Below are 18,056 nucleotides of genomic sequence, written 5' to 3' on the forward strand. Positions count from 1 at the left end.
ATTTTTCAAGATGATAGAAACTACGAAACACATTCAATTATGCATAACAGTGGAGACAGGAAGTGTGGGGGGTGGGATGTTCCTCTGGTCCTGCTCGTTTCTCAGGGGGCACAGGCTGATATTTTGGGGAAAAGATCACAATATCTAGGCCTCCTGCGATTTCTAGAATTGCTAAGCCTGGAACCTGCCCCTGACAGCTTTTCTCACAGAGGTGACAGTGTGTCTGCTTGTCCATGACGGCAAGGGATACTGTGACGTTACTGACCCGGGGGAGGAAATCGAGCCTCAGATGGTTCACCGACTTACACTCAAGGACAAAGCCTAGGAAATATGGGGCCGCCAAGTCCAGGGCATTCTGAAGAGCCAGGAAGAAAGATTATTCTTTTCAGTAATGCACGTCACGTCTTTAATCACTCAATGAACAGTTACGTTCAAATTACGGTTTATATTTTCTTGGTTGGAGCGATGATGAGTGTAGACGAGCTCAGAGAGCATTCTTGCTATGCCTAGGAGGTAAGAAACATTCTGTACCCGGGCAGATGACGGAACACACAGGGCGTGGGAGGCTGCTGCTGGGGACACGAGGCCTTTCCCACGCGGTCCGGCCACGTGCAGACGCCAGGGTTAGGCACAGAGGTTAGCGAGTCTGCCGCACTGCGTTCTCCTCTGTGGCCTTGCACTTGTGTGACCGGAGGGAAGCTACGTCACCTCTCTGACCCCCACTTTCCCTGTGTCCAAACTGCAGGTGATGATGTTACGCTCAAGGGGACCAGCACGGCCATTAAACGTGATAAAGCACAGATAGCACTGAGCGCCCCGGGGCGACGGCTATTCACCGAGGGCCCGTTTCTGGGGCGCCCGTTGGCCTGGGCCTGCATGCGAGGATCACTTCCTGCCCCCGACACTCGCGGTCTAAGAAGCAAAGTCTAAGAAGAGATTTCTAGAAAACACGCGATGACAATGAAATCCAAGGCTGCCGGGGTAAGAGTGAGCATGAAGGTATTTGGGGCGCAGAGAAGGGATGCTGGCCCGGCCTGGGGTCGGAGGAGCGGGTGGGGTTCGGAAGGCGAACACTGTGACCGACGCAGCTCCGTGGGGTTTGCAGCAGCGTCCACGCTGGGGCTCGTGCTGCCTTCCTCAGACACAGCACACCCCCAGCTGAGGCGGGGAGTCGCTGGCTCCGACTCTGGGCCGAGCTCCTCGCGGGTGCCTGAGCTCCGGCTCAGAGAGGTGCTGAGCCCAAGGACTAGAGTGACAGATTCTGGGTTTGGACCCAAAGGCGTCCAGCTCTGAAGTCTGTGCCTCTTGGTCCATCCCAGATCGCCCTGGAGGACTCGTCAGAGTCGCCTGCAGGAGATTTTTAAAATGCTGCTGTCTAAACCTCCCCGGCGATGGGCTGAATCAGATCCTCCGGGAGGAAGCCTCAGAGATGCCTAATATTCAAAAATAAAATAAAATAAAAGGCTCCTCCAGGGGATTCTGATGTGAGCTCCTGGCTAATACGGACTGCACTGTCCCCAGCAGCAGGGGCAGCCCCAGGGAAAGGCTCTCCCTGCCTGTGGCCGGATGCCAGGTTCGAGGTTGTTTACCATCGATGGGCTACAAAGAAGTGCAAATCGGTGGGACTTCTGCCGTCTGCATCTGTGTTAACAGATCCTCTGGGAGCTGAGGAGCGGTGAAGCCTGACAGGCACCTGTCAGCGGTGGGTAGGCCTGCACGTGACAAGGTAGGTGTGACAGGCTGAGCCGAAGGACAGACTCCCCTGAGCCAGCTCCTTGGGGGGGGCGGCATTCATGCCCGTCTGTAGACTGTCTGAATTTCTCTTCCTGCCTCTGAACTGCAGGTGTCTGTAGTCCAGGGCGAGACCTGGGCAAAGAAGCCAGGAGGGGAGAGGACACAGGCCTGCATCGCGTCCGGGGGCCCTTGACGGCACCCGCTGTCCGCATTCGCTCCAGCCACCGGCCCTCAGCAGCGGCTCTTTCAGGGCCAGTGAAGATCTGTGGCCGAGCAGAGAGGGGCAGGGGCCGCAGGGAAGCAGCGGGCACCGTCCCGCGAGTCTGCCGAACACGGCTACTTGTACGAGGCTGTGTCGTCCCTCCCAGGAACGCGAGCGCGTGCGCCTACGTACGCACTCACGGGCGTGCCCACGCCCCACACGCGGAGGACAGCGACGCTGTCCCCCGAAAGCCAAATGCCGGGTGTTTTCTTTACTGGGGGACGGGGGAAGTCGTTCACGGATGGCCACTGCATTCACAGCCTGCGCACTTTCTCCCTGCACGACCTCTGCCGTGTCCTGATTTCTGGCGCTCTCTGCACGGGGCCTGCTAGACACTGAGCCTCAAAGAATCACTGCCGAGGACACCTGGCCCTGATTTAGAGACCTTCCATGATTTGGCCCCCCTTCCACTGAACCTCACCATGCGTCCTGGGTCAGAAGACCACGCCACGGTCTCTAAACAAGGTTTGCACGTCAGACTTCTAGTTTTTGATAACTCTGGGTACCTTTTCCAGAGATCCGTAGTTATAGTCAGGGTTGGCCAGACGATGCTGCAGTAACAAATAGCCCTGAACGCTGAGTTATCATTTAGGCAAAGGCCACTGTGCATCAGCGGTTTCGGTGGGCAGCTCCTAGAGGTGGGGTCAGGGCTCCGGGACCCTTCCATCTGTGGACTCCTACCTTTAAGGCCCTGCAAGCCACCACAGAATGGGGCGGACAGACGGGAGCATCACGCAAACTAGTTTAGGGGACGAGCTTTCTAGACTCCACGGGCTGGAACCCAGGCCCGAGACCACAAACTAACTACACGGGAGGCTCCAAACATGCATGGCAGCAGGAAGTGGGCTGGCGAGAATACAGCCATTCTCCGCCCCCACTGCCACTATGGTGACCGAGGATCAGTCTCGCTCCTCTTCCTCCCACGCCCAGGACCCCCTCAGTAGGGGCGAGGGGTCCGGCCTACTGTCACGCACTCACGGTGTCATACTCCAACCGTAGGATTTCTGAGTGACGGGAGGCGGTGTTCGCCTTAGGGTGGACGTGGCTCTTGGTTTGACAACCGAGGACCTAAAACTCGAAGTCGACTGTCCGCCCTCATGTGCCGCGGCAGCGTCTGGACAGGGTACCTGACATGGACACTCCCTTAGGGATGGAAGAGAATGGGGGACGCATGGCAGACAGGGGCCTGTAGCAATCCGGGATTCCAGCTGGGCAGACGGAGCAAAGGCCCTAACCCCACTACTGCTGGGAACTCCCTGGCGCATCCCTTGGACCCGCATAACCACCGGCCCCTGGGAGGTGAGGTGGGTCTTGGGGAGCATGACTCTAGGGACACACCGCAGTCAAAGCCTAGCTTCTGCTATGGCACAGGAGACCTGTACGTTGAGGCTGGTCTCAAATTATCAAACAGTTTTGTAGCCCAAGCTTGTGGCTTTTTCAATACAATTTCCTTAAAAACAGTATGCTGCTGGTCTGTTTCTGGTTTCCTCCATGCGCTCTTAAACCTGCTTTATTTCTCTGGCTTTCCGCCTCCGGGTCTCTCGATCTAAACTAGATGGAAGCTGACTTAAAACTTTCTGGGTCGATATGTAGGAGACATGGGACATTAATCTGATTTCTGCCCGGAGTCACTGTCACTTTGGCCAACTGAGAAGCTGGCCTGGGCTCTGACACTCCAAGTTTTGTTGTCTTGTTTTCATAGGAATCTTAATGTTTGTGCTCAAAAAGAAGCTGGCTTTTCCTGCTCTGCCGGTCCCCACATTTCCGCAGACTCTCTCTGTTCCTTTTCCTGTTTGTTCTGAGCTCACCTGTTTCCTGGAACACCTGCCTAAGCACAGCCACAAGCGGCACACGCACCACCAACGTCCCGCATTCCCACCTCTTCCCGCAGGGCAGTGGGTCTCTCTGGGACGATCTTGCCTCCCAGGAGATGCGCGTCGAAGTCTCCACGCGGTTTTGATGTTCGTGGCTGGGCGGGAGGGGCTGCTGGCATCCAGCGGGCAGAGGCGAGGGATGCTGCTCCACGCCCCGCAGCGAGAAGCCTGACATGGGTCAGCGGGTCTCCTGCGAGGGTCTCTTCCAAAAAGCATCTCGGAATACAGGTTCTTCTGTTTCGTGCGACGGCCGCCTTAAACACACGACTTCTCAGACCACCGCCCAAAGGAAAGAAAGACCTTCGACTGTAACCATGCCCTCTTGCTAACCCGATCATCAAGACTGGCACTGGCCAAAGCGCTGGAGAAAGCACCGCCCCCCCACCGTTCCTCGCCCCCTGCACACGTGCTCAGGGCGCAGGCCGGACCGGTCACGTCGCAGGTCAGAGCCGTGGCCTCCCCGGCACTCCCGGCATCCGCCACCCGGAACATACGTCCCGTCACCTTCACAGGCAGCCGCCTTGCTCTGCGTCTGGTCACTCACAGGTGGCCGTCCTTACGAGGTCACTTTTCACAAATGACAAGTGACCACGTGGGGTGGCGAAGCTGCGTGTGGACCCTGCTGGAGTGACCTCTGGCGACGAGCGGCTGGGCGGCCGTGATGAGAGCAGCAGCAGCTCCGGTTTATGGAGCCCGAGTCCCCGCCGGGCACAGGTCCACGCCACGCTGGGTCACCAGTCACCTGGGGGTCGGAGCCGTTATCCTCTGCACAGGTGCAGAGACGGCGCCCACCGACCACACAGCCTCCCTCGCGCCCCTCACCCTCGCGCTCACTGCGCCCAGCCCCGCCGGCTGCGGCATCCTGCGTGCGCACCACGCTCTCCTGCCCGAGGGCCTGGGGCACGGCAGTCCCTTAGCTCAAGCGTGCGTCATCCTCCAGGGCCACGGCGAGCCCACTGGCTGCCTTGGTGCTAAGCGCAAAGAGACGCCCCCTCCCAGGTAGACGAATGGGGGGAACGGCCCTCGTCCGTGGACGCAGACCGCTGCTACGTCCCTGTCTCTTAGCTCCATGTCACCAACTCCTGGAGACACGGCAGGTGCCTAACAAGCGCTCGATCGGTGAATAAACCTACAGCGCCATCGCGGTCCACCGGCGACACCACGATGTGTGACAGGGACACAAAGGCGCTGACGGCGATAACGGTACATTTAAAGCAAGGAAAAAACACGAAGAGCCCAACGAAAATGGAGCAAGGAGCGAAAAGGGCGTGGCTGGGAGACGGGAAGTCAGCTCGGGGCCCCCGTGTCCCCCTCCGCACCTCGCAAGCCCCCCGTCAGTGACAGAGGGGCTGCCCCGGTCCAAGGCTCAGCGTGGACAGCTCTGCAAAGCCAAGCGCTCGGCTTTGTCTGTGTGTGATGCGATGAACACCAGCCCCTTCCAGAAGATTCTGCCCCACAGTCTCTGCGGCCGACCTCCAAGGAGGACGGGTGCCGAGCACCGAGCTGCGACGCTCTGCCCCGACTCACACGTCCCTGTCTGGGGGACCATCTTCGCGGTCGAGCAGGGACAGAGGGGTTTCCGGGCGTCTGGCATGTCCGCCTCAGGCATAGCCCTGCTCTGGCAGCGGACACTGCCCCCAGCACGGCCACTGTGACCTCCACGAGCGAGCCAAGCACTGTGGAGGCTCAGAGTTCCTGCTGGAACCAGATCTGCTGGAAACGCGAACACCTAGGTCGACCTGGAAGAGCCTCAGCTCTGTGGCATTCAGGCCTTGTCCGCCCACGGCTCCCCACGCTCGCTCAGTGACGGCTTCCTGAGCACACGCCCCGGGCCAGGCACCCACGGGTGAGGAAGGCAGACCGCGCCCTGGCCTGGCAGAGCGGAAGAGTCAGTGCACCCGCTTGGTTAACCATCAGCCTACTGGCTAGCGACGGGGTCCGAGATGGCTTCCCAGGCTGATGGAGTCCCAACCCCGGCTTGGTCCCCGCCCAGCTGTGTGACCGCAGAGACCTAACCTAACCCGTCTGACTCGGTTTCTTCATCTGTCAAAGGAAACGTGGGAACGAATGACAGACGTGTGCATCGGTGGCTTAGTGACGTCCCCCGGATCAGATCGGGTGTTCAAAAATGTGAGTGGAAAACAGGGCATTGCGCTTTGCACGCCGCTGCGGGATTTGAAATTTCTAATCGCTCCCTTGCCTCGGGCACTAGATCACGTGGCCCGCTGAGGGCAGGGACTGAGGTTTATTCGTCATCACAGCCCTGCGGCACGCACAGGCCGGCACACGTAGGGGCTAAATGCATGACTGCTGGGTAAATACGTGAACTGACACGCCTGTGTCCCGGCCCACCGAGGCAGAGCTCGGGAGACGAACAGAGTTCCGAAGTCCGTATCTGTCCGCCAGGCTGCCGTCAGCACCCCTGGGCAGTGGGGCCACCCACTGCTTTCAGCGAGAAGGAAGGGGGTGGGTGCACAGCATCCCTGGGGAAAGAGGGGGATTCTCCCGATTCTGAGTAACTCGCTTCCTGGTCTTCAATGAGAGTCTTGTCAGAGCCTGAGCTTTCATTAAGTGTGATGGTTAACTTCATGGATCGATTTGGCCAGGCCATGGTACCCAGATGTTTGGTCAAACATTATTCTAGACGTTTCTGTGAAGGTGTGTTTTAGATGGCACTAACATTTAAATCGTTAGACTTTGAGTAGAGCAGACTGCCCGCCATAACATGGGTGGGCCTCACCTAATCAGTCGACGGCCTGAATAGAGAAAGACTATTGCCCTTTCAGGCAGAAAATTGTCTCAGGACTCAACCTGTAACGCTTTCTTGGGTGTCCAGTCTGTTGGCCTAACCTTCACATTTTGGACTTGCCAGCTTCCATTATCACATGAGACAATTCCTTAAAATAATTCACTCTCTGGTGTGTGCGTGCATGTACACGCATCCCATCGATTCTGTTTCTCTGCAAAATCTGGACTGATGCATCGAGCACGTGTCCGGGTCCCCCCGCTGCAGCAGGTAGTGTCAAGGATACCACAGTAAACGTGGCAGAGAAAGGGCTGAAGGGGGCCTCCAGGACGATCGCGGCCCAGCTTCTCCCTACACGGTGGGGAACCGAGACCTACGTAGGCAGGGCAAGCATCTGGCTGAGGGCCGCACCGCAGGTCAGGGCTACGGCCGACCACGACCGCATCTAAGACCCTTCACTCGGCATCCCGCCCACGAGGCCACATCGGGGCTCCTGGAGTGACACTCGATTTAATTATGTGGACAAACTAACAGAAACACAGCGCCAGCAGAGGGTTTTTTATTGAGCACTTTTGTGCCAGGCTAAGCTCGAGGCTTTTATATGCTTATTTCGTTTAATCTTCTCAGCCACCCTGCGAGGCAGGCATTAGTATCCCTTTGACAGATAAGCCACCAGTCAGAGAGGAAAAATGATTCCCCAAGGGCAAAACCACTGCCTTGTGATGGGAAGGGACACAGCCCTCGCTGTGACTCTAAACCTGAAGCTCTAGCTTCAGGGAAGCTACAGGGTGAGGCGCCTGGCTAATGGCAAAGGGACACTACAGGGTGAGGTGCCTGGCTAATGGCAAAGGGACACGACTCGGCTCGGCCACCCTTGCCTCGGCCACCCTCGCCTCCCTGTGATGTCTCATTTTGCTGTGAAAGCCTAGTTTCTGCAAATGCCTCCGCAGAGAGGCTTATTCTGAACAGAACGCCGGTCTCTAATCCCCCAGCTCGGCTGCAGTCTGTGTAGATTCCAGCGTTATTCGCTAATGCACCGGCTTCTGGGCGATTTGGATGCTCGGCCCCCGGGGGAAGCGGGGGGTGTGGGTTTTATTCTTTGCTTGGCAGCCCTTGCCTGGTGGGAAGGCAGGGGCGGCACCGAACCCCCAGAATTGGGTGGGGCCCAGATGCATAATGCACAGGAAGGGAATCGGGTCCCGAAAATAACCCATTGGGCTGAGCTCCAGCAGCAAGTTCACTGCCGAGCACCCACGAATGAGCTATTTTATCTGACTCTTGTAAAAGGCAAGGATGTCTTCTTTGACACACATCCCCAAAAATAGCCAAGAAAAAAGAAAACTCGACTGTATCACATGGCTGCTACGTGTCTATTTCTGTACTGTTTTTACACATATTAACTCCTGAAACCCTCTCCAAAATGCAGGTATTATTCCATTCTAGAGCGGAGACACCTGAGTCTCCCCAATAGTGCAGAAGATGCCCCAAGTCACACAGCGTCCAGCACGGCAGGCGTCTGAGACTAGAACCTTCTCTCTCTCCCCCTGCAGCCTCCCAGGTGGAGACCTGGCCGGGTCATGCTCCGCCTCCTCGGGCGCAACAGAACCAGAAGGGCCGAATGACCTCCCATGTCCCCTGTCCCTCCAACCAGGCCCAGGGGTTCCCAACGGCCTCCCAGGGCAGCCGCGCCCGGCACGCGCACGTCGGCGAAGACCCCGTCCCTCTCCCACTCCCGCCCGCGGCCTTCCGTCAGTCGGGACAGAACGACACACGTGGGGCTCGGCTCCCCCACCGAGCAGCGTCCTGTAGCTATTGTTAGCACAACACACGTTTCTGGAGCACGGATTATGGCGCTGGCCCCGGGAGTGTGGCGCTGAATGAGATGGCCTCTCCGCAGCCACTTGGAACCCAGTGCAGGAGAGACGGCGATGCCTAGAGGTGACCAGATGGAGCATCTGGGAGGGAGGAACCAGAGAGGGCTTCACAGAGGTGGCGGCATCTGAACGAGGCGTCAGAGGCTGCGTGGGGAGCGGGGCACCAGAGTTCCTGCAGGGCGGACACCACGTCTCCCCCATTCTCATGTGCTCTGTGGCACCAGTGAAGGCTCTTGTCTTGGGATATCGGTGTCGAAAATGCTTTGAACTGAACCTTACATACGGCACTGGGTACGTGCTAGTGCATACGAATACGCACAGCACTGGATACATGCTAATGCCTACTAACACATACTGGTACACACTAATGCACGCAGCACTGGGACATACTGGTACATAGCGGCACATGCTAGTACACGCTAATGCACACAGCACTGTACATACTCGTGCCCACGAGGTCATTAAACCCATTCCACAGGTGAGAAGACGAAGGCTCAGAGACGTGAGCGAATGAGGCACGGAGCTGGGTCTTGAGACCAGCCCCATTTCACTCCGCCTTCTAAGCCGCCCACGGTCTGGGGGAGCCACCCGCAGCAGTCCCCCAGAGAACCCTCTTCTCCAGGGACCAGACCCTGCTCGCTGCGTCTGCCCAGGGCCCGGCGTTAGGAACGTGTCTGAGAAACGCAGCCACGATTCCAAAGAGAGATGGACGGATAGACGAGAAGAGACACGCAGCGCAAAACGTCTCTCGATGGGACATCTGAAGGGAGCGGGGATCTCGCAGGACGCACACGCCCTGCGAAGCAGCGCCCGTGGGTCTCGGGGCCGCCACCCCCACGCAGACGTTACCTCGGAGGACGTCGGCTTGCAGTATCCAGCCCCGAAGACCAGGTTTTCCAGAGAGAGGCTGGACTGTTCGGGCCCCGCGCCCACGCCGCCCTTGCCGAGCCACGCGCCCCTTCCCGGCCGAGTGAAGCTGGAAGAGAGAACGGAGGAGGTGAGCAGACCGCCAGGAGAGGGGCAGGGCCTCCGCTCCTCCGTCCCGGGGTCGGTGGGCGGCCCACGAGACCCGTCAGTGAGAAGGGGTGGCTCGTCCCGTAGGGGGCGTTTGGAGCGGCCACTGCCACCGTGACGAGGGGACCGCAACCGTCTCCACGTGAGCTGGGGAGCCAAGCATGACACTCGTCCATGCTCCCCAAGGCCGCGCACAGGGCTGCTGAGAGACGGGGCGGGGGCTCCAAGGTGACGTGCCCCAGCGGCAGGTGTGCGGAGTGCACGCGCCGTGGGGAGCGCCCCCAAGCCCCGCGCCGTCCCCGAAGCCCGGTCTGTTCTTCCGTGCAAGGGCGCAAGGCGCGTCTACCTCCGCGGCCCACACGAGAGTGTAAGGGGACCACGCTGTCCAGGCCGACCCCGGAGCCGGGGCTGTGGCCGCCGCCCCGCAGTCGGGCATGCAGACCCTGCCGGCTCTGTGAGCCAGCGGAAGGTCAGCGGCCGCGGGGTCACGGCCACCGTCAGCGGCCGGGTCGGAGGAGATTCGAGAGCCAGTGCGGTCCTCGGATTTGCCCCTGTTGGGCTGACGGTCGTTTGTCACCGTTTTCGTTTTCGTCACGGTGACCTGTGCCCCTTTTCCCTTCCTGCCAGATCGCCTCTGTTCGGTTCCCTAGTGGCCAACCGTCTCGTCCTACGTGAGCGCTAGTTTACAGGCGGGCCCTGTCCCCCAGGGGGATTCAAAGGCCCTTGAGGATGCGCTGCCTCCGATGGCAGCTCCTCCAGCCTAGGTGTTCGAAAAATGTTTGTGGGAGGCTTTAATCCAAGACACCCACATTCCTGCTTAAAATAGTGAAGGGGAAACATAAAGCTGACATTTTATTTCTGTTTAATTCATTTATTCAAACGTCCATTAGGCTCACGTCACGGGCCTGGCAGTGTGCCAGGTGCCAGGGTGGCCAGACTGAGGCTGGCTCTCGTCATGAAAACATTTCGGCCTAGAGATGGAGGCAGATGTAACACGAAGAGGGGCAACTCAGGGCACAGACGGGCACTTTATAGGCCGAACTGGGGGAAGAGGACGACTAGGTGTTATTCAAGCGGAGTACAGCCAAGGGCTTAAGGGGCAGCTGATGAACCCAGTGGGCCAGGGTTTGAACCCCAGAAGCAGCGCCTGGAAGCTCTGTGACACGGCAGAGGGTTTTCAATGTCCCGGTACCTCTGTGTCCTCGTACCTCAGAAGGGCTGACACCGGCACCTTCGCTGCGGGGCCGCTACGAGGACTTTATGAGATTAGCCGAGTTCAGCTCTGAGTGTGGCGTCTGGCACTTAGTGATGTCTCGGGAAAGGCCGGGGGCTACTGTCGACAATACCGCAGATACAATAACGTCTAATCGTTACTACCCTGACTCGGCCATTGCTGATAACAGCACAAGCATGATCAAGTGTAACAGAATCTTCACTCTGATTTGTTTGGAAGGGAGCCTGGAAGCGAGGCTCCCTCCAGTCAGCGTGAAGGTGGGTCACGTGAAGTTGGCAGAGAAAGCACAGAAAGCACCTGAGCAGTGAGGCTCGCGGCTCAGCCGGGGGGCAGGCTGCCAAAGAACAGCGGGGGGCACTCGTCTGACTGAAGCGTGGTGCCGGTCGGCTCCTCCAGGGGGCCTGGACCCCCCACGTCAAAGCCAGTGCACCCGTCTGACGGTTAAAGATGGGATTCTTTCATTCCGTCTGTTTCAGGGAAGGTGAAGGGTCTTTTGAGGTTGAGTTTTAATTTCACAGCTGCTTCCTCCTGACTGGATGTAACTGATGCCTCAAAAACTGCTTTTCTGGAAAAGCTAGAGCTTGCCCTATGTGACAGGTGTTTCCCGTAACTTTCAAAGGCTTCTTCTGTCCCCAGCCACTGCGAGCTGACAGATCCCTTCCAGCAACACCCAGGGAACAGGAGACAGTTCTGTTTTGACCCCACCCCTGGAGAGGCTGAGCACTGACGGTGGGTTTCTGTCTGCGCTGGGCAAGGAGGAAACAGAGCCTGGCCCCGTGCCTGGCCCCCGTCCCCGTCTGAGAGTCATTAAAACCTCGTGTGGACAGGACACGTTAGCTTGTTTTAGACACGAAGACTCCATGTCTCGGGGGCTTTAGGTGACCTCTCAGATAAGGCGCATTAGGAAAAAGCCAAGCCAGGCACGGGGTCCCATCTCCGGGCTGATCAGGGGTTTTCAGCCCCGGGCGGCCTGCCTGTGTCCCCTTGCCTCCTGGTGCCCACTCCTCGCCCCCACCCACCTCTCCCCTGCCCCTCGGTGAGGCCCGAACCCGCCTGGGAGAAGCCCCTCCGGTCTGTGCTGACCAAGCCCGGCGGCCTCCGTGCCTCTCGGCCGCTCCTGAGACGGAAGGACCAGGAGGCCAAGCGCCCCGCACGCCGCGGGGCCCACAGCTTCGTACCTGATCAGGGGCTGCTGCAGGGCCACCAGGGCAGCGTGGACGGTCACCGAGATCACCGACAGGTGGAAATAGTCGAACATGACGGGGACGTGGTGGTGCAGGCCTCTGCGGGGCTGGAAGTGCAGGCCCAGCGTGCGGCTGCTGATCATGGGGGCCCCCGCCCCGTCCCTCAGCCTGGAAGGCAAGCCGGTGACCCCGCGTGAGTGGTGGCCAGTCACCTGCTGTCACGTGACGGCCCCGCCCCGGGCCCCCCACCAACCCCTGCAACTGCTCTGTCCGGTAGAAATCGTTTTCCTCACAACTGGCAGATGAAGAAGCTGAGACTCGGAGAGGGAAGAGGGGCATCACACAGCTGCTCTCAGGCAGACGTGGGACCGTGCTCTGCTGCCCGGGACACCAAGCCCGCCCGCCGGGGACAGAGGGATGGCCAGACCTTCGCCAGGCTCGCCTCGACGGTGGAGCCCGCCCGCCCGCCCGCCCGCCCTGCTCATTTGCTTCTCCTCTCCCTGCAGACGGCCGGCGCTGCACTTCCTGTGCAAGTCTGTATCATCTACTAGATTCCCGCCCCTTAAGGACAGTACATGTGACAAAGTCATCTCCACATCCCCAACACCTAGGACGGTTTGTGGCAAAATGCAGAAGCTGATCACGTGTTGGCTTATTAAGAGGAACGGTTGACTGACGGCTGGCTGGCTGGCTCCCCAAGCTCAAAGGCAGAGCAGTCTGGCAGGTGGCAGGCGGGGACTGCCCACCTGCTCTAACAGTCAAAGGCGGCCTGCGCCCGATGCCTAGGGGAGAACCCAGCCGGTGGTCGAGGCCCAACGGGGTGTGTGGTTAGGAAATGGGATCGATTCTTCCCCGAATGAAAACCGTCCGCTGCTGATCTCGACTCAGGAAACCAACCCCTGGGGCTCCCCAAGCCCCTTGGAACAGAGCACCCGGGCCCCCGGCTTCCAAGAGCGGAGCGGAGCGCTCGGAGAAGACACACAGGGCGAGCGGGAGGTGAGAGCAGCACACGCCCAAGACCCCGCCCGACGGCTTCGCTCCGAAACCCTCGCTTAGAGCTGCTGAGCCAACGAATGCCAAGCGGAAGGGCCCGCGCGCGCTCACGCAGGCCCGCGGGATGCGGAAACCGACCGGGGAGACGCCGGACGGGAGGGGCCCCCGAGTCCCAGAAAGTCACTAACGTTTAGATCCATTCTAATTCCGACGACGGGTCTTTCCTGAGGCCTTTCTGTGAATGGCTGCAGGATGCTCTTCTCCTTAAGCCACGTGACAATCTCGTGAGGTATTTGCTATTCTCATTCCATCGCCAGACGAGGAAGTAGAGCCAGCCTGGCTAAACTGACAGGGTCAAAGTCACGAGGCAGAACTGAAATGCTGGGCCCACGTCCACCTGACTGGCCTGCGTCACCGCACGTCACTGCTTTGAACGCCTTCAGACACAGGCTCGTGGAATTACAGAAACACCTTAGGGCTTGAACGACAGGAGCGGAAAAACACATCAAAAACGTTAACGGGAACTTAGGCCGTATTAACAGGGGTAGAGAATTCTGAACGAGGGAGGTGACGGCTCTTTTGAGTTCTGAAATGGAGACACACAATTAATGGAGATAGAACTCGGTTTCGTGGGGAGGTGTCTCAATTCACCTTGATGGCATTGAGAGGAGGGTGCCTGTGTTCTTACAAAGGAACTAAAAAATGTCACACGACAAGAAAAAAATGCAAAACAGAGAAAGATGTTTAACTGGGGATGAAGACATGACTTGACGTGTCTTGTTTATCTAAACCGCCATCCAGACATCCAAGGCACGAAAGGGTGGCTTGTCCTTTGAGGTAAAGAAGAATTTCCTGATGGGCACAACTGTCCAGGGACAGAATGAGGTAAAAGGTGCGCTCCCCACCCTAGGCGAGCAGATGTGCACAGGCCTTTGCAGAGCAGCGAAGACAAATGTGAGGTCACACTAGAGGTCTCTCTCCCCCTCAGAACGACGGCCTGGGGGGGCAGGATAATCATAGCCTCCGTGGTGGGGGGGGGGTGCTTCCTGTGCATCGAAGGATGTTTAGCCAAATTCCTGGACTTTATCCGCTAAATGACATTAGCACCCACCCCAAGGCTGCAGCAATCAAAAGTGTCTTCCCATGTGAAGATGTGTCCGTGGGGACAGACTCGCCCCAGCTGCAGTGAGGCCCGCCGGAGGAGACGGCGGCCGAGGGCACTTGCGTCTGATGTTAAATGTCATGCTTCTGTGTCTCGTTCCCGCCTGGGTCTCCACGGTCCCCAAGAAGCCGCCTGCCCGGGTCATGATCGAAAGCCCCAGGCCCACCCCGAGGATGTGCCACAGACGCCTTATTATCCTGAAACCCGGTCGATGAGAAAATATGGCTTTCTCGATCGTTCCGCAGCCTCTGCCTCCCTGCCCCTCTCGGCTAATCTTATAATCCGTGAAAACTCCTGCTCTGATTAGGATTGAGTGCCCTGCATTGCAGAAGGCAGGTGACGCTCGGAAGCCTGGCCCCACTTGCAGCGAGGGAGCCACAGAGAGGAAAACGCCAACTCAGCAGGCCACGTGCGGGGCTAGGAAGGAGACCTCTGCAGTGAGGACCCTATAGTGACGCCGCCTTATAAATGAGGCCCCTGGGGTTTAGGACGGCGAGGGGACTTGCCCAGCGTCTCATAGCCGATGATGGGCACAGGGCCTCGGCTGCTGAATGTCACGTTTTGTTGGGGTCCACCTTCTGCACACGGGTTCTCCACCAAGTGCTGTTTTCGTGGCGAGAAGGTCTCATTGTCTGTATCCACCATGACTGATCGCTAGTGCTGCCTGGTAGAGAGTGACTTCTAGGCTGAGGGTGGGATCAATGGCGGGGTCCTGTGACCAACTGGAAGTACCCACCATGAAGCCATGGCTAACGGCCCTGAAGGAGGTGGGCGTAGGAAGCTAGGGCGCGGCGGGTCACTGAAATGAGTGGACCATGAAAGTCAAGTCCAGAGGTGGGGGTGGGTGGGTGGGGCGGGCGGGTGGGGGATGGGGAGAACAATGCAGTCATGGGCCTTTCTTCCGCGTTTTTAGGTTAGGGAGAAGGCCAGCCTCTTGTGGGGCCGCCAAGCTCCACACGGAGCTGGAACAGATCCCGGGGATGGCGTGAGGAAGAGAAGGTTCCTCAAGCATCCGGCATCCCATGAAGGGGCACGCGGAAGTGACAAGGGCAGCAGGTGGCCAGAGGGGCCTGGGGGCCAGGCAGCAGTGAGGAACCTGTGTCACTGGGCCCGGACTGCGTGGCAGGACCATGGACAGAGGCTGCCGACAGCTCAGAGCCTGCACGTGGCCATCTATGCATCAGCAGGTGACTGTTCCCCATGTGTGGACACAGTCAGGTCTCCTCCGACAGCTCAACATGGCCACCTGTGGTTCAGATGCCTTCTGATTCGACTCCCCGGGTTATGGAAACCTCCATAGCAACCAGACACAGGTCGGGGATGGGACAGTCCTGGAGAAGGGGCAGACAGTTCGGAAAGGCAGCCTGGACCTGGAAGGGCCTGGAGGACCGTCCTGCCGGCTTTAGCCCTTCGGCCACCGGCTCCCCATTCCCTGCAGGAGATGGTGAGGCATTTCCTGACAGTGCAGAGAGGGTCAGAGCATACTGAGACTCTGCCCAGAGAACAGAGGGGAGAGGGGTACCCCACCCTCGAGGCCCACCCCTGTAACCTCAAGCCTCATGAAGGGATCTTCAGGTGAGCTTGTCCCATGTCCCCTAGAATTGTGAGAACACAGGTCCAGGTGCTCGATTCATCCTGCAGGCCTCCGGAGAGCCGCTGACGGGGGCTGGACTGGCCTAAGAGCGAGCGAGCAGCATTGCTGGGCAGGGGTCCCCTCCAGCGAGGGATGAGGGCTGAAGTGGCTATGCTCATTTCCCAGGGCCAGATGGGGGTTGACTGGAGAAGAATCTGCCATGAGAGCTTTCTGCAAAGAGCGAACGACCCAACCGTCGGAGGCATCACTGTACTGAAGAAATGGGGGGCAGGAGAGGGGTGCGGCCCGATGGGTACATCTCCAAGGAGTCAGCAGAACACCCAACAGCACAGGAAGCAGATTCCCCATCCACCCTAGGAAGAGCCCTGCCTGCGTGAGGCTGCCAGACAGGACACCCTGCCCTGTGTAGTCTCCCCCCGCCCCTGCGCCTGGTCCCGCAAAGCTCACACCCCAGGGTGGGGGTGGGGGCAAGAAAACAGGAAGCCGCCTGCCACACCCTGCCACCCCCTCCGAGAAGCCTGGGCTGGGGTGGGGCGAAGAACCAGGACAGCGACAGAGAAAAGAAGTTATGAACTGGATGAGAGTTTGGAGTCTATACACTTGTCTAGACTTTTCAATACCTAAAAAAAAAAAAAGACTATTTATTACTCAAAAAGCCCGGAAAGGCTCTGCTCTGACAGTTCACCCTGGGGTAGGAGGTGGCAAGGAACAGGATTAGAGGAGGCAGGGGTGAGGGGGACGCTGCCTCCTGCCTCGTCACTCAGCAGGTGACACGCAGAGCGATGCTGGGACCCGGCAGCGGATGCTCGTGCAGATCCCTGGAACCTGGACGCTCGGAAGGGGCCTGGGGTTTGCCGCCCCGCACGGCCGTCGATCTAAGACCCGATGAGTGCAGCGTGGGAAAGGCACGGAGGCGGCAGACGTTAGAGCCACAAGGCCAGGGGCCCTGTGCGCACAGGCTCTGAGGCGCCCGCCGACAACGCCCACGGTGTGTGAGAGAGGACAGGACTCGGCGAGCTCCGCCCACAGCCCTGGGTAAGCCGTGACAGTGCGTGCGGGACACCACAGCCGCCCGGGGCCTCTCCGAGGCGTGTCCCGAGGGGTGCCCAGGGGATGGAGCAGGGCGGCAGGGACAGGACACGATGACCCCGAGGGCGGCAGGGACAAGATGCCAGGACCCCGAGCCAAGGCTCCAAGGACACTCACTGCTGCTTGCTGTCCGTGAAGTGCAGGTCCACCTTGAGCTGGAAGCCGACTTCACTCAGCGCCTCTTCCACCTGCGAGAGAGACAAAGTTCAAGGGACCTCAGGGCATCGAGTCCGGTCCGAGGGAAAAGCTCGGCTGCTCTTTTTCCCAGAGCTGAGGAAAGGGATCTACGCGATCTACGCTTAAAGCGGACTCCCCAGCACGCTCCGCAGACCTGTGGCCGAGCCGGAGATCTGGATTACACGCTCAACAGAAGGAAGCGATTTATGTGGTCAAACCTGGGAAAAGTTTCATTTGCAAAAGAAAAAACAAAAAAAAAAATGCCAGTACAGGGAGTTCTCTGGACGGCAGGATTTCCGAGAACCTCGTTCCCGGGTTTGAGCTGGAGCCCTTTTCAGCAGGAGTCAAGTGTTTCCTAGCGCCTGCCTGCTCGGGGGCCCGGGACAACTTGGCTGTGGTGTTATCTCTGCCCTCGGGCGCCCTCGCTGGCTGGCCCCACCGTCCACTGCCCAGGAGGACAGAGGAAGCTGAGGCTTGGGAAAGCGGAGTCGTCTCCCGAGGTGACTCAGCTCCCGAGGGAAGCAGATCCTTCATCTTTGTCTTGAGATGCACTGCACGTCACCATTCATACTTTAAGATGCTTTAGCATTGCGTGTCTTATCCGTGGCTGCTGCTGTTCTCAGCTCTAAAAAAGGCCTGTTTCTGTTGACGAGCAGGGGGACCAATCTGTCCTACCTGCCGGCTTCTCACACGCATCTGAAACACGGGACCCCACTTCCGCGCTCCTCCCACACGCAAGGCCACCACCCCTCCTCAAAGGGCAGCTGCTCCTCGACACCGGATCTCGCAGCTGCCCCCTCCGCAGGGGCTCGGGGCTCAGTGCCTGTCTCCGCCCCAGCCCCCGGCCGGGTGGAGCCCTTCACCCCGGTGACCCAAGAACCCACTTTGTTCTATCTTAGCATGCCACGCTTCCTATTATATTTTGTTTCTTTGTTTAGGGTTTATACCCCAGAAGCCCGTGAGCCAAAATTCATCTTTTGGACACATTTTGTTTAGTCCTCACGAAGTTGCAAGTTGCAACTCATAAGGGGCAAACATTTAAAAATCGGGCAATTTAACATTTCTGTGGCAGGTTTCCAGATTGTAAGAAAAAAAATGGGGGGGAGGGGTGGAGAAAAA

General features: G+C 58.8%; 1 protein-coding gene across 1 annotated transcript in view; it reads right to left on the reverse strand.

Annotated features, from left to right (window-relative positions):
- Positions 1–18,056, reverse strand: part of FAM135B (family with sequence similarity 135 member B) — a 166,714-nt gene that overhangs the window by 39,841 nt on the left and 108,817 nt on the right. The window contains exons 5-7 of the mRNA XM_039845904.1: positions 16,878–16,948; positions 11,917–12,090; positions 9,340–9,466 (exon numbers count right to left, since the gene is read on the reverse strand). Coding sequence (XP_039701838.1) covers positions 9,340–9,466; positions 11,917–12,090; positions 16,878–16,948 — 372 coding nt within the window. The remainder of the gene's footprint in view (positions 1–9,339; positions 9,467–11,916; positions 12,091–16,877; positions 16,949–18,056) is intronic.

The sequence above is a fragment of the Pteropus medius genome, unplaced genomic scaffold (assembly GCF_902729225.1).
Source record: "Pteropus medius unplaced genomic scaffold, Ma_sr-lr_union100, whole genome shotgun sequence".
NCBI lineage: Eukaryota > Metazoa > Chordata > Mammalia > Chiroptera > Pteropodidae > Pteropus > Pteropus medius.